This window comes from Coloeus monedula (genome assembly GCF_965178545.1).
Source record: "Coloeus monedula genome assembly, chromosome: 22".
Taxonomy (NCBI): Eukaryota; Metazoa; Chordata; class Aves; order Passeriformes; family Corvidae; genus Coloeus; species Coloeus monedula.
This window is the reverse complement of record NC_138802.1, coordinates 5,490,929-5,504,120: the sequence shown is the minus strand read 5'-3', so window position 1 is coordinate 5,504,120 and position 13,192 is coordinate 5,490,929. Positions and strand designations below refer to the sequence as shown.

The following is a 13,192-nucleotide window of genomic DNA, read 5'->3' as shown; positions in this document are numbered from 1 at the left end:
AGGCAGCTCTGCAATCTCACAGTGAACACACAGACAGAGCCACTGATGGAGAGGCTGATCAGAATCAAAGCAGAAGCTATGTGAGCCCCTCTTGGGGATAGAAGCTGCTGTTATGGAACCAGGTAAATTTAAGTAACAAGAATCAATCTCTGCAGATGGAAAAGAGTTGAGAAAGTCAGCCTACCCTGATACATATAAATGGGCAGCAAAAAGTGTTCTCAGCTCAACTCCAGAACAAAATTTTCACATGCTCAGCGTTCACATTTGATGCTCAACTCCCAGAAGAGCTCAGGGCCCATTAAGCACCAGGTTTTCAGCCACCCTCAGCAGCTCCCATGCTGACACTTCACACAGATTTTCAGAGCCCAGCAACTAGAACACACCCAGCATACTGAGCTGTCAGACATCAGGCCGGGTGTATTAAAGCTCATTCCTTTTGAAAATCTGTCCCTAAAGATATTTGCATGAAGAGAAAATTCACCAGAGGCATTATGTGCTTTTACTCACCTATTGCCAGAATGCCACCCTTCCTTTCATTTGCATCAGAGCTAGAGACAAGCTCAAATATGTGATGGTTCAGCTGATCGTAAAACCTGGTAGATTCTTCCTGACTCATCTGTAAAAGCAAAAAGTTCAAATCAGCTTTCGGCATTCTCTCCCTCCCTCCTGCCCCAAAACCTCCATGAAGACAATGCTTCTTATGCCACTTAAACAGAAAGAAATTAAATCAACCATACATTATGAACTCAAAATTGTTTCTCTTATTTGAGCCCTATATGCAGCAAGCTTACTTATTCTGGTACTTGACTACCCATTTGTGTCCCCAACTCGCTCACCTCTCCTACATGCCAGGGGGCAAAGATAAGTTCCCTGCTGTGCCCCATCTCCTCTCTAAGACCAGCTTCCATATTCCAAAAATCTCCATTGCCAAGGCACCCAGCCCATGCTCTACACTCACGATACACAAGGATAAATAATCCCATTTGCAGCACTCACCTCACGCAGCTCCATGGTGACATAATGCTGCAAGTCCTTGGCAGCTTTTGCCCTTGTCTCTTCGCTGCGACTCTTTAAGCCATTGGCAAATTGCTGGAGAATAGACACAGTGCCCGACATGGTGGTAGTATGCTGGGGCTCAGGGGCATCAATTCCTGTAAATTCTTCAGAGAGACATATTTTTTTACTGATTGAATTGAAATCTTTGAGCTTCCTTCTTAAGGCTGTCCCTCCCGACTGTTTCCAAAATATACATAAAGACGCTGTGTCAATAGACCATAAAATTACAAGTAATGACTGTATTCCTTAGGCCTTACACTCCATGATAAAACTGTATTACCACATATCTTGACCCCCGGCCTATTTGCTCTCTAGTTCCTCAAATACCAAAATACATTGCAGTAGGTCAGGTGCCCTATGGTGATCTAATCCTAAATCAAGGGTCATGCAAGAGCTGAAAAACAGCAGGGTCAAACTAGGGTTTGCAATTACCTACTGTAAGTAAGCACAATCATTCCCAGGATTATATCACTATCATATCTGACTCCTCCCTGAACACTTTCATCCAAGTTTCTCCACAGAAATCTCAGTGTTACACCAACACAAGGAAGACAGTACTGAGGGCCTGGCAAGTGTTACATCCTCCAGAAGATATTTAGAGATGGGAAGTCCAGTTATAGCAACACCAATCATTGCAACAGGGGGTTTCCTAGCATAACACATAAACAAACTTTCTCAGGAGCCTTTCTTTACGTTAAAAATATTTTAGATGCTTGACGCCCCCCCCCCCCGATATTCAGGTTACATAAGACCAAACCAAGCACTGACACTAGAACTTCAACTGCTTCTCCCCAGATATTCCACACGCGGTCACAGACATCCAGCGGGACCATAGGTGAGATGGCTACTGGCAGGAGCCAGGAGAGGCTCCCCGGATCAAAGAGCAGCCAGGGGTTGCTGCTACCCATCGCCCCAGCCCGGTGTACGTGCCTGGGATTCCCTTAAGGCCACAGAACCCGGCGGACAGAACCCGGCAGGCCCGACGCCGGGGGGGGGAGCTCCGCAGGCCGGGAGTGAGGGAGGGGTGAGGCGGGGGAAGGCGGGCACGGCCGGCGGGGCCGCAGGCGGCACCACCACGCGGCCGGGGGCTCGGGCAAGGTCATACCGGGCAGGAAGCGGGAGGTGAGGGGAAGGGGATCCGATGATGACAGGAGGCACCGCCGCTCTCACTCACCCGCCGCCGCCCCTGCCGCCGCCGGCTCCCCTACTCCGGGCCCCGCGCCCGCCCCGCCACCGCTCCTGCAGGGCCGGCGAGCCGCTGCTGGCCAATAGGCTCCCAGGAACGCCGTGATCGGCATCCTCTCTGACCAACAGAAAAAGAGAAAGGGGGAAGAAGAGCTCAAAGCTCCGCCCCTTCCCAAGGAACCGCAAGGACAATCGCCTTCCGACCAATCATCAAGCCAATCATTAATGACTGGCAGTATGTCTAACCAATAGAATGGCTGCGCTTGCTCAGTAGGCCCACCTTTCCGATGCCGGCTTCCGCCCTTCCGTTGAGGCGCCAGCTATGGCCGGACTACAGCATGGGTGGATGGAGTAGAGCAACCGGCATCATCTTCTTGGGCTTCTTCGAAGCGTTTAGCACTGTCCCGCACGACATCGTGGTCTCTAAACTGGGGAGAGATGGATTTGACGGATGGACCACTCGATGGATAAAGAACTAGCTGGATAGCCGCACGTAAATAGTTGCGGTCAGCGGCTCATTGTCCACATGGAGACCAGGGACGAGTGGTGTCCCTCAGAGGTGGTACTGGGGTTGATAGTATTAAACAGCGTTGTCGGCGACACAGACAATGGGATTGAGGCACTCTCAGCAAGTGACAGCGAGCTGTGTGGTGCTGTCACATGGTGGAGCGACGGGACTAGAGCATCTCCTCTATGGAAGAAAAGGTTGTGTGGAGATCTCAGAGCAGCCTTCCAGTATCTGGAGGGGCTTACAAGGAGGCCAAGGAAGGACTCTTCACCAGGAACAAGGGAGAATGGGCTCAGACTTAAAGAGAGGAAATTTAGTTTACATGTTAGGAAAATGTTCTTCCCTGTAAGAGTGGGGAGGTCCTGGCGGAGGTTGCCCAGAGAAGCTGTGGCTGCCCCATCCGCGGAAGTGTCCAAGGCCAGGTTGGACGGGGCTTGGAGCAACCTGGGACAGTGGAAAGTGTCCCTACCCTACGCATGGCAGACGGTGAAACGAGATGAGCTTTAAAGTCCTTCCCAGCGCAAGCCATGTCCCGGGTGTAAGCCCTGTGTGCGCCTTGCGCATGCGCAAAAGAAGCAGGGCGCTGCCATGCCGTGCCCCGTGTGTTCCGCTGAAATGTGTCCGGCTGCCCGTGACAGAGCAAGGGTGGTTGTGTCTGTGCCGGGCGTCGGGCGCTCCGTGGCGGCTATGACGTGAATCGTGGTGCTGGCGCGTGCTGCGGGGTGACCCCTCGCCGCCGCGCGTGACGCCGTGGGCCGCTTAATTTTCCTTTTAATTTGTACATCGGGAGGTGCCGGCGGGTGCGGAACCCCTCGCGTAAGGCCGTGGGGCTGGCGAGGCCGGGCGGGCTGGCGGTCGTGGTAGGGCGGGTAATGGCGGCACTCTCCCCTCCCCCACGGGGCGCTATGGCGGCGGCGCCCCTCGCTCCTTGCGGGCCCTGCCGCCCTGCTAACGCGCGGCCCTTCCCCTTCTAGGTGCTGCTGCTGCGAGACGGCGGGGCGAGCATGGGACCAGCAGACCTGGTGCAGAAGATCAGTATCAGCGCCGAGAGCCCTCGCGGGAACGAGAGGAACGGCAGCGGCTCGGCGCTGGCGGGCGTTGACGGGGCCGCCCCCGGCAGATGGAGACACAAGTGTGCAGCCTATGTGCTAGCGCTCCGGCCCTGGAGCTTCAGTGCCTCTCTGACCCCTGTGGCGCTGGGCAGCGCGCTGGCGTACCGGGCCGAGGGAGCACTCGACCCGGGGTTACTGGTGGGAAGCGCCGTGACCGTCCTGGCTGTGCATGGGGCCGGCAACTTGGTGAATACCTACTATGACTTTTCCAAAGGCATCGATCACAAGAAAAGTGATGACAGGACATTGGTGGACCAGATTTTGGAGCCGCAGGATGTAGTACGGTTTGGAGTCTTCCTCTACACTGTGGGCTGTATCTGTGCTGCTGGGCTCTATGCTGTCTCCCCGCTCAAGCTGGAGCACCTGGCCCTGATTTACTTTGGAGGACTTTCCAGCTCCTTCCTTTATACCGGAGGTAAGTGCTGCATCCCGTTTGTTGTGAATCTGAATGTAGATGTGATAGAATCAGCTGAATTGTCAAAGGTTTCTAGAAGACACACGTGATCTATCTAGTGCACTGCTATAAGATGTTTGTGGTATTTCTTGAAGTACTGGTACATAAACTTGCATTCTTTGCAACTGAATGTTGTGGGAAGAGTCATACTAAGATCTTCAGCTGGATAATGGTGTTGAGGCATTATTATTTACATATATGGCTTTAGATGCTTATCAGAACTATTGCTGAACCTTTCTGTGATGTTTTTCTCATATCCTTTAGCATAGTAGCTAGTGGCGTATTTTCTTTCCTTTGGTGGGAATGTTACTTTGTTTTGGAACGTTTTGTTGTTACTCTTTAGATAAAGCTTCACTATGAATGCTGAACAGTTTGTGATTCTTCTTAATAAGACAAGGATATTTTTGTGTCTTCCTGTGTTGGATAGATACAAACATCATTAGTAGGAGAAGAACAAACAACTTAGTTTCAAACTGTCAAGACTTTCAGTTATGTGGGTTTCCCTGAAAGAGTCTTGCCAGTTTTGCATTTTGTTCTGAGCATTTCCTGTATTTCTTCAGGATCAGCTTCTAGTATGCATGATCACACTGTACCTTATTTCCATAGATTTCTGCAGAAACAGGTACTTCTAGATGGGTATTAAAACCTGGCCCTTAGTTTTTGTTACATTGTTTGTCTGGAGAAATCCAGAAACTGCTTTTCCTTTGTTATCTTTTATAAAGGAGATAATATGTTTCTTGTCCATAGCTGCATGTGTATTGGTTGTTTGGCAATATTCCTACAGGAAGAGGCTGAACTGTTATGTCATCCATTCTCTTCAGTCATTTGAATTGTTTGATGATGCTTGATTTTATTCTTGTGTCTTGCCACAGGAATTGGATTTAAATACGTTGCGCTTGGTGACGTGGTGATCCTGATCACCTTTGGGCCCCTGGCTGTCATGTTTGCCCATGCAGTGCAGGTTGGTTACCTGTCTGTGTCACCCCTGCTCTACGCTGTCCCTCTGGCCCTCAGTACTGAGGCTATCCTGCACAGCAACAACACACGGGACATGGAGTCGGACCGGCAGGCGGGAATTGTCACCTTGGCCATCCTCATTGGCCCCACCTTCTCCTATGTTCTCTACACCGTGCTGCTCTTCTTGCCCTACCTGATCTTCTGTGTGCTGGCCACACGCTATACCATCAGCATGGCATTGCCACTGCTCACCATCCCAATGGCATTTTCACTGGAAAGACAGTTCCGGAGTCAGAGCTTCAGCAAAATTCCTCAGCGGACAGCCAAACTCAATCTCCTGCTGGGGCTTTTCTATGTTTTTGGCATTACATTGGCACCTGCTGGTGCTCTGCCCAAACTGTGAAAAGAGCTGTAGAGTCAGGCCTCATTATTCACTAGTCATGCCAATTAACAGTGGATGTTATGAGTAAATGACCCATTGTGGACAGTGAGAAGAATAGAAAGACCACCTTGCACTGTTGATAGTGAATGTTATGATTTCTGGTCTTGGATAGCTTACACAGCAGACTTCAAAAAAAGTGATTCATCAGTTCTTCAGAAAGGGTGAACTGTGTGGCTTTGCTTTGAGGAGCAAGGTGACATAAGGTCAAGGAAATGTTTAAAGAACCTCATCCTTCTGCCACCTAATTTTTTCACTTTCAGTTCAATGAAAGAGCCTCAGGTCACACTCTCCATTCACTTCACAAGCACAATGATTGCTCTTATCACTTCTTTTCTTACCATGGTGAAGGAGTTCAGTGGCTCCCCTGTGGGAATCAGAAAACACTGCCAAATGTTTAGCATCACAACGTAGATGCCATTACTTCACTCTCCTGTAAGCATAGTTCATCTTCATCTGTTGTATGTTTTAATTTTTGTTTTGTTTTTCCTAGCCAAATTTTGAGCTTTTATTTCCAAGCCCCCTGAAATGCGCTAGATGCTGATTCATGAACTATTGCTTCTGCTTGTTCCATATAGTCTGGAAATTTCAAAGTTATAAATCTCTGTTGGTTGTGGTGCTAAAATGGAGCACGATTAGACCACTGCACAAACTTTAAGCCAAAACCAGTAAATCTGTATTGTGCTACAAAAGCTGAAGCTGTAAATGCAAACCATGCAACTGTAAAGCCCTCAATGGGTAGAAAAACAAATGGTTTCCATTTTGGTGTTTGCTTAGAATTTACTCTCTGAAATGACAGGTTTTGAGTTAAGGGGGAGCTGACAAAGTGCCAGATTTCTCTGAATAGCTATGGATTAATGGATACATAGGTGGAAAACAAATGGATTTAAAAATATTTTTTTTTCACTTGTTTTTCTCTGCTATTTTAGAGACCCACAGCATTATACTGAAATGTCTTATCCTAAGAAGCACAGTTCAGCAAAGAAGAAAGATACAGTGTTAGAAAAAACAAATCTGAATTATTGCATTGGTTCTGCATAAAAAGAAGGACTGGAAATGGGAAGAAACCAATTTTGTTAACATGATTTTTCCTAATGGAGTCCAGAGTTTGTGTCACTGAATCACAATTAAGAGATCACTGAAGGGAAGTTCCCCACAACTTTTCCCCCCTTTATACCTTACAGTGTTGCTTTGTTTTCTCCTGCAGATCTTGCCACTTGCTGTTCACGTGGCCCTTTGGAGAATTTATTGTTTCAGCAGTTATGTAGCTGTGTGAAAAACATGCTAAACATAATGGGGAAAACATGTGCCTTCCAGTCCAAAGAAGGATTTGATCTGTACCATATTACTTAGTGGCAACTGAATTCTCTTCTGTTTTATTTAGTACCTGTACACAGGTTTTAGTGAAAAGCTTGTTTGCAGGAGCTGTGGAAAGCTCAGAGGAATTGACACAGGTGTTGAACTAGAGCTGGTGGTGCCAGGTCACAGCCTTGCTTTTGAACAAGTGTGTCTGTGAACCACTGTATGAAGGGCTTTTACACACGAGCAATAAACTAGCAATAAACTCACATGGTGTTACCCTGCATCTGTCATAGGTAAGTTATGCCCTCGTGATGTTCATCTGGAAGAGCCAGGTGTCCCATTAGTGGGTTGTACTGACAGCAGTAAAGCTGAGTTAATGGTACCAGATTACATGGTACAGCTGTTTAGAGACTGGTTTTATGGCTTCATGTTATCCAGTGTTACCCAGCAGTTACATCTGAGCTGAAGTTAATGGGAAGGAGTTTTTGCAGGCCTGTTTAAAGAGCCACAATTTCATCTTTTATTTATTAAAATGGGCAGATGATCATGATCTCTCTAATCTGGATAGGCAAAGGACAAGAAGAGATGGGCTTCAGCAACTGCTTTCTACAGCAAAATACTTGTTAGGATTAAAAATTAAAGAAGAAAATGCAAAAGTTCAGCTCAGATGGATGGAGGGGGATATCCAGAAGGTTTTGGAAACTGTTTTCAATGCAGATATACACAACAGAGTTTCTACTGTTGCTTCTTTGTGGACCTACAGAATGAAGAAGAGCCTGGCTCCAATACGCATTTCACATTTCTGCAAACCAAAAGCTTTTGTAGGGATAAGGGCTGAGCTGACAAACCTGTTAACCTTGCAGTTGGGGATATGCGGGTCTACTGGGTTAATCCTGCCCTTTGTAGCAGCTGTGTGCTTCATTTTATGACAGCTTGGTTTTGAATAGCTTTCCATTTCAAAGAATGGTTAGTTACCTTTTCTCTACTTCTTTTACAAAAACTAGAGTACTCCAGATAAATTCCTCAAAGTAACTTGGCTTGTATCTTTGATAACCGTAATTGTAATGATGAGAAGGTCGTTGGTGCCGTAGAGTACGTAACTCTTACTGTATCTTGGCTACCCTTGCCTGGGTAGGATGTCTACTTAGGGCTGGAAAGGACCAGTGCTTTTTGTTACTGAGATGAAACAGCTCATTAGTACAAAAAGATGTGTGTGGAACACTTTCCGAGATAGGGGGGATTCAAAGTATTTTAATAGTAAAACTGAGATGAAAATTTTGTAATTCCTTACTCCAGATGCTGGTTACTTCCAATTCCCTCTAAAAAACAGTATCGTTCAGGTTCTTGAGGATATTAGTAATAACTAACACATTCTTCACCATGTGTCATGGTTTAGCAAACCAAACCACTACACCATGGTTTTGAGGAAGTCATTTAACTTCTGTCTCAGAAAACAGCTAATTTTTGCCTACCTCACAGGGATGCTGAGCTGACATAAAAGAGAGCTTTGAAAGTAAAAAGTGCTTTATCTCTGTGTGCTTTCCAAAAAGCTTATTAGTACTAGAAAACATTTTAGATACAAACTAACGTAAAGGGTGACTTAACCAATGTAATTAGGCCAAAATAATCTTCACATATAATCATTGAGTAGTAAGAGAGATTCATTTATTGGTTTGCTTTGTGATGAAGATGCTGGGTCTCTTCCCCTACTCCACTTTTCCCTGTCTCATGCTACTTTCCCCAAATATAAACTTTAGAAACTTCTTTCAGGTCTCTCTTGATGAGCTGTATTGCAGTGTGATGAGTGTGCACTGGTAGATGAACAGATCTGTAGACCATATGTTAATGTGTCCTAAAGCACCTCCTGGCCTTTCTTCTTACCCAATAAGCTGTCTGAATGTTAGTCTGTTAATTATGTTTGATTCTTTTATATTACTCAAGTTGTATATTTGCACATGGATTAAAACATGGTCACGAAAAAAAGAGGGTCTTCATCTGCCACGTTTATAGTATAATTGCCTGAAAAATCATACTTTTTTTGTGTGTAAAAGTCCTTTTATTATTCACACAGTCCTGTCCTTCCCTATCACAAGGCAAAACAGTTCTGTAGGAGTGATCATCTCCTACTAACGGCAGACTTAGAGTAGTTCTGGTATATTCATCAATGTGCAGAATTTTCTCTGATGCAGTTTTTTGTGCCATGTACTGTTCAGCATTTGTAAGGAGGTTTCAGCTGAACTTTAATATCTTTAATAAAGATTAACTTCTTCATCCTCACCAGTGTGTTCTGCCAGTTTTCCTGTGCCATGGTCACTGCTCCATAGAACTATGACAGCATAATGCCTCCCCCGTATGTGTCATAAACGAGCCTAAAGCACGGTTTGAAATTTTCCTGCCTTGGCCACTGGTGCAGTGTGCTCCACAAATGCATTTGGAGGTAGTTATAAAGGATAAAATGCAGGACAGCATGGCATCGATACATGGGCTGATCTTCCCGAATAAGGAGGCTGTAATTCTGAGTGTCTGCAGATGGCAGCGTTGCTCTTCCATTGCTGCTGCAGCGCCTTTTCTCTATGGGAACCTGTTGCAAGGGTTATTTTAGTGTTTGGTTGTATCTCACTGGGTCTCTGCTGGTGTAAGGGTACTTGAAAGATAAATGGCTGCAGATGAATTTCTGTTGTGCAGATTATGACTGGACAGATGCTCCTGGCCTAGGCAGGTACTGGCAGAAATGGGCATTTGAAGGAAGCCAGTCAGCTCTTAAATTTTAAAGCCTTTGCTGATGGCTTAATAAGCTCTTTCTGGTCAGATGCTGAGGGCTGAGCTTTCAAAAGAGTGTGGGCAAGCTATGCGTGAAGGACAGTACACTCATGGAGGGAAGAATGCAGTGTCTGCACACTCTATGAGATGTACTTCTGTTCAGTCAATTGCTTTTAACACATCTTGAATCCCCAGTGGAAAATCTTAATACTTTTACAGTGTTTTTAGCAGCTTGGACTCTGTTCTTCCCATTACTTGGGTGAGGAGACTGAGTCACTGCTGCTTACTCAAGGTGATCCTCCTTGGAGGAGAGTACTTGAGAGTTCGCCTTTCCAGTCTGAAACCTTAATAACTAGGCCTTTCCCCTCACACCTTGCTCTGTCTGGTCACTGGTAGATTATTTTTATTTGAATCACTTTCAGTCACTTTATACTTTGAGTTTTACCTGCTTAATTACATGTTTAAGGAATGAAATGCTACTCTGGCTTCTTAAGGCTATTTTTAAGGTGGAATTAAATATCCAGCCAAGATAAAATCAGTGGCTCTCAGCATTGCCTAAACGTGTAAGTTTCAATAAGCCAGGGCTTATTGAATAAGCAGGGCTGGCTTATTGCAGCTGTATATCTAAAGGAAACAGGCCCAGTGCTGGACAGGATCATGCCCATGTTTTGTTGTCTGAAACAAGGTCTTTGTGCTTTTCTGAACTCAGAGTAAGACCCAAAATGAACAAATTTGTCAAGAAATTTTTTTACACTCTTTTCTGATGATAACTTTCAATGCTGTCAGTGTTTATTCTTGCTACATCATGAGGAAAACCCATGTTTTAATCCAGATGTTTCAGTGGCCACAAGGATTTGTCTTAATGACAAAAACTTGAAGGACATAGTTAAGCATTCCTTTGGGGTCAGCTGAGAGAGTGTGACTTGCTCCAACATTTATCTCACTGATCTACAGGAACAGTGGGTTATCAGCCAAGTTTATCCATTCCCTCAGAAAGAAACCTGTGTTTGTGCATCTTTCCTAGGCTTCATACATGCACTATCCTGAGTGAGAAGTTCACACACCAGAGTTCACAACCTCTCCACATGAAGATCCAAATGTTTTTTAAAAGCAGAACAAATCCAAACAAAGCTATAACCCCTGACTGTCCTCTGCTGAATTCTCATTGGCTTGCCAGGACCTGAGTGATTTGAAGAATTAAAAATCTATGGCACCCATCATGCTACTTTATCATGAAACAACAAGGAGAAACTGCGCATTAATGAGATGGCTGATCAAGATGAACATGCTGGCTGAGAGATGTGTCACAGGTGGTTTGTCAGGAAGCAAGGAAAACAGTGAGAACCTTGCTAAAACACTGGATCTGAAATGTTGTTCTAGGAGCTTGAGAGTGTAGAGAGCTTAGAAACAGAGGAGGTTAGGGTCTGCCTCCTCCAGTCTGCCTCCTGGTTGGCACCTTTCAGATGTCTTGTCCTAGGCTAGAGTAGCACTGGGCAGGTCTGCTAGTCTGGCAGTGATTTTAGGTGCTAAGCGATGTGGGAGATCCTGGCACCCACTCTTTGTTCTAGTGCTAGATTCATGACCGGTTTGTTAACTGGGAAATGCAGAATAGCCCAGCAATTTTAATAAAGCCTAGACTCTTTTTTAGAATGAACAGAATGGAAAGTTCTTTTAGGGAGTGGTTTGGCTTGTGTGTCCTGTCACTGATGTAGCACAAAGAATAAAGATGATGCATATAGGTGTGCAATCAAGCCAAAAAACGAAGCCTGTGCCCCAAATGGGCTGGTATACTAGTGGTAAGGGAATAAACCAAATGCTGGTTTGATATAAGGGGCAAATTCAGGCAATTTACATCTCATGCAGCATTTGCAAATACATCTGCACAAATCATCGTGCTATGGGAATTAAGCGGTTTCTCAGACTTTGACCTAATGGAAAGAGAGTCTAATAAACCATCTTCCCAGTCTCATTAGCCATTGTCCCAAGGGTTGATGAAATGACTTCAGATAGAGTATAAATGACTTTCTGTATGACATGAGGCCGCTGCCACAGTTAAGTCATATTTTAACCTGTGGGGGATACCTCTACTGCTATATAAAGCTTAGGTCCAGTCAGTATAAATAAAGGAGAGTTTGGGAATAACATGCTAGAGATTCATGTGCTTTTGTGTGTGTTCTAGAGCTTAATAAAGCCTTAAGAGTATACTTGGTGCTGTGCCATACCATTCTTCATCTGGTCTTTCTTCTTCCTTAAATTAGTTCTTAAGTAGAATTTGATTAGCCACCTAGAAACACAAAGCTGCCTCCCCAGTGATGTGCTGTAGGCTTTCTGTAAAGCTCCTTTCTGAATGGATCTTCTGCAGCATCCCTGCTTCTTCAAACCTTTGTTGCTGAGGTTTCCAGGAAAAGGTGGAACAACATTTGTACGTGCATGGGGAGAGAAAGATTAAAGGAAAAGATCAAGAAGGGAGTTGGAGAGATAGCTATATATTAATGAACTTCGGGAGCTGAAATCCGGGTTACTTTGTGTCAAAAAATTTTTCTTCTTTTCCCCCTAGCTCATGTGGCAGGAATCACCTGCTATTCTGTGAGCAATGGGGGGCCTCTGTCCTCCTTTCAGAGGCAATAGCCTGGATTTTAAATCCATATCCTAAATGACCTAGTTTTCAAGGTCATTGGATCCCAGGATTTTAACTTGCTCAAATGCAAGAGAAAGGATGAGCCAGGGAAGCTGAATCTAAACTACTCCAGGTTTAGTAGTGGTTCTGTCAGTATCTCTGCGTAAGATGTGGATACACAGAAATTCAGGTGTTCTAGAGAAAAGAAGTCTTTCTTACATGTAGGGAATTTTTGCTGTGTTACATAGTGCTGCTTTGTAGCAGCACTACAGATATTCAGCATTTTCACAAAACTGATGGTGTGGTTCTTAGACTGAAGAACCTGGGATTTGGAAAAGGGAGAGGACTTGGCTCAATGTATGAATTTCGCATCTGCATCTGAGATAGCAAGTCCTGTGCATCTGTCTATTGTCCTTCTCCTTGTCTTCTGAAGAGCTGTGAGAAATGAGACAACTCTTAAAAAGATTAATTTATTGAAAACAGAAAAAATTGAAAAATTACAGAAATCAGAAAAATATAAAAATTTGGGATCCTATGGCTCGGTAGATGGTATGCCCCAGGAGCGCAGGGATTTGAGATCTTCTGGCTGAGACAGCACTAGACCTCAGGTAGAGAAAAAAACTTGCAGTGCTGGGTTGACTTAAAAAAATTACTAAAAGCCCCTTAAAAGGGGTAAGGCTTTTAATGCCCAGCACCGATGTCTCCCACAGCTAGTCTGGAGAGAGCAAGAGGGGAAGAGAGAAGAGAGCCCGCCTCTCGGCTTCGTCCTTTTTACAGTTTTTGCTCCGCCCCCAGTCAGCCC

At 45.2% G+C, this 13,192-nt stretch overlaps 2 protein-coding genes across 4 annotated transcripts in view; one reads left to right on the top strand and one right to left on the bottom strand.

The window, feature by feature from the left end:
• The window catches only part of MTOR (mechanistic target of rapamycin kinase), a 72,064-nt gene extending 69,734 nt beyond the window's left edge, over positions 1 to 2,330 (bottom strand). For all 3 annotated transcript variants that reach the window (XM_082295739.1, XM_082295740.1, XM_082295741.1), the window contains exons 1-3: positions 2,231 to 2,330; positions 997 to 1,160; positions 508 to 616 (exon numbers count right to left, since the gene is read on the bottom strand). In XM_082295739.1, coding sequence (XP_082151865.1) covers positions 508 to 616; positions 997 to 1,116 — 229 coding nt within the window. In that variant the 5' untranslated portion in view covers positions 1,117 to 1,160; positions 2,231 to 2,330. The remainder of the gene's footprint in view (positions 1 to 507; positions 617 to 996; positions 1,161 to 2,230) is intronic.
• A 1,079-nt stretch (positions 2,331 to 3,409) lies between these two features.
• Positions 3,410 to 11,270, top strand: UBIAD1 (UbiA prenyltransferase domain containing 1). The gene is made up of 3 exons (XM_082295785.1): positions 3,410 to 3,565; positions 3,724 to 4,276; positions 5,188 to 11,270. Exons 2-3 carry the CDS (start codon positions 3,754 to 3,756, stop codon positions 5,673 to 5,675), a joined length of 1,011 nt encoding a protein of 336 aa, XP_082151911.1. The 5' UTR covers positions 3,410 to 3,565; positions 3,724 to 3,753; the 3' UTR covers positions 5,676 to 11,270.
• The last annotated feature ends 1,922 nt before the right edge of the window (positions 11,271 to 13,192 follow it).

Excerpts from the sequence above, each read along its gene's own strand:
- UBIAD1 (XM_082295785.1), top strand. The coding sequence starts at position 3,754 with ATGGGACCAGCAGACCTGGTGCAGAAGATCAGTATCAGCGCCGAGAGC. Across the intron at positions 4,277-5,187 it reads CTCCTTCCTTTATACCGGAG|GAATTGGATTTAAATACGTT; the intron begins GTAAGTGCTGCA and ends GTCTTGCCACAG.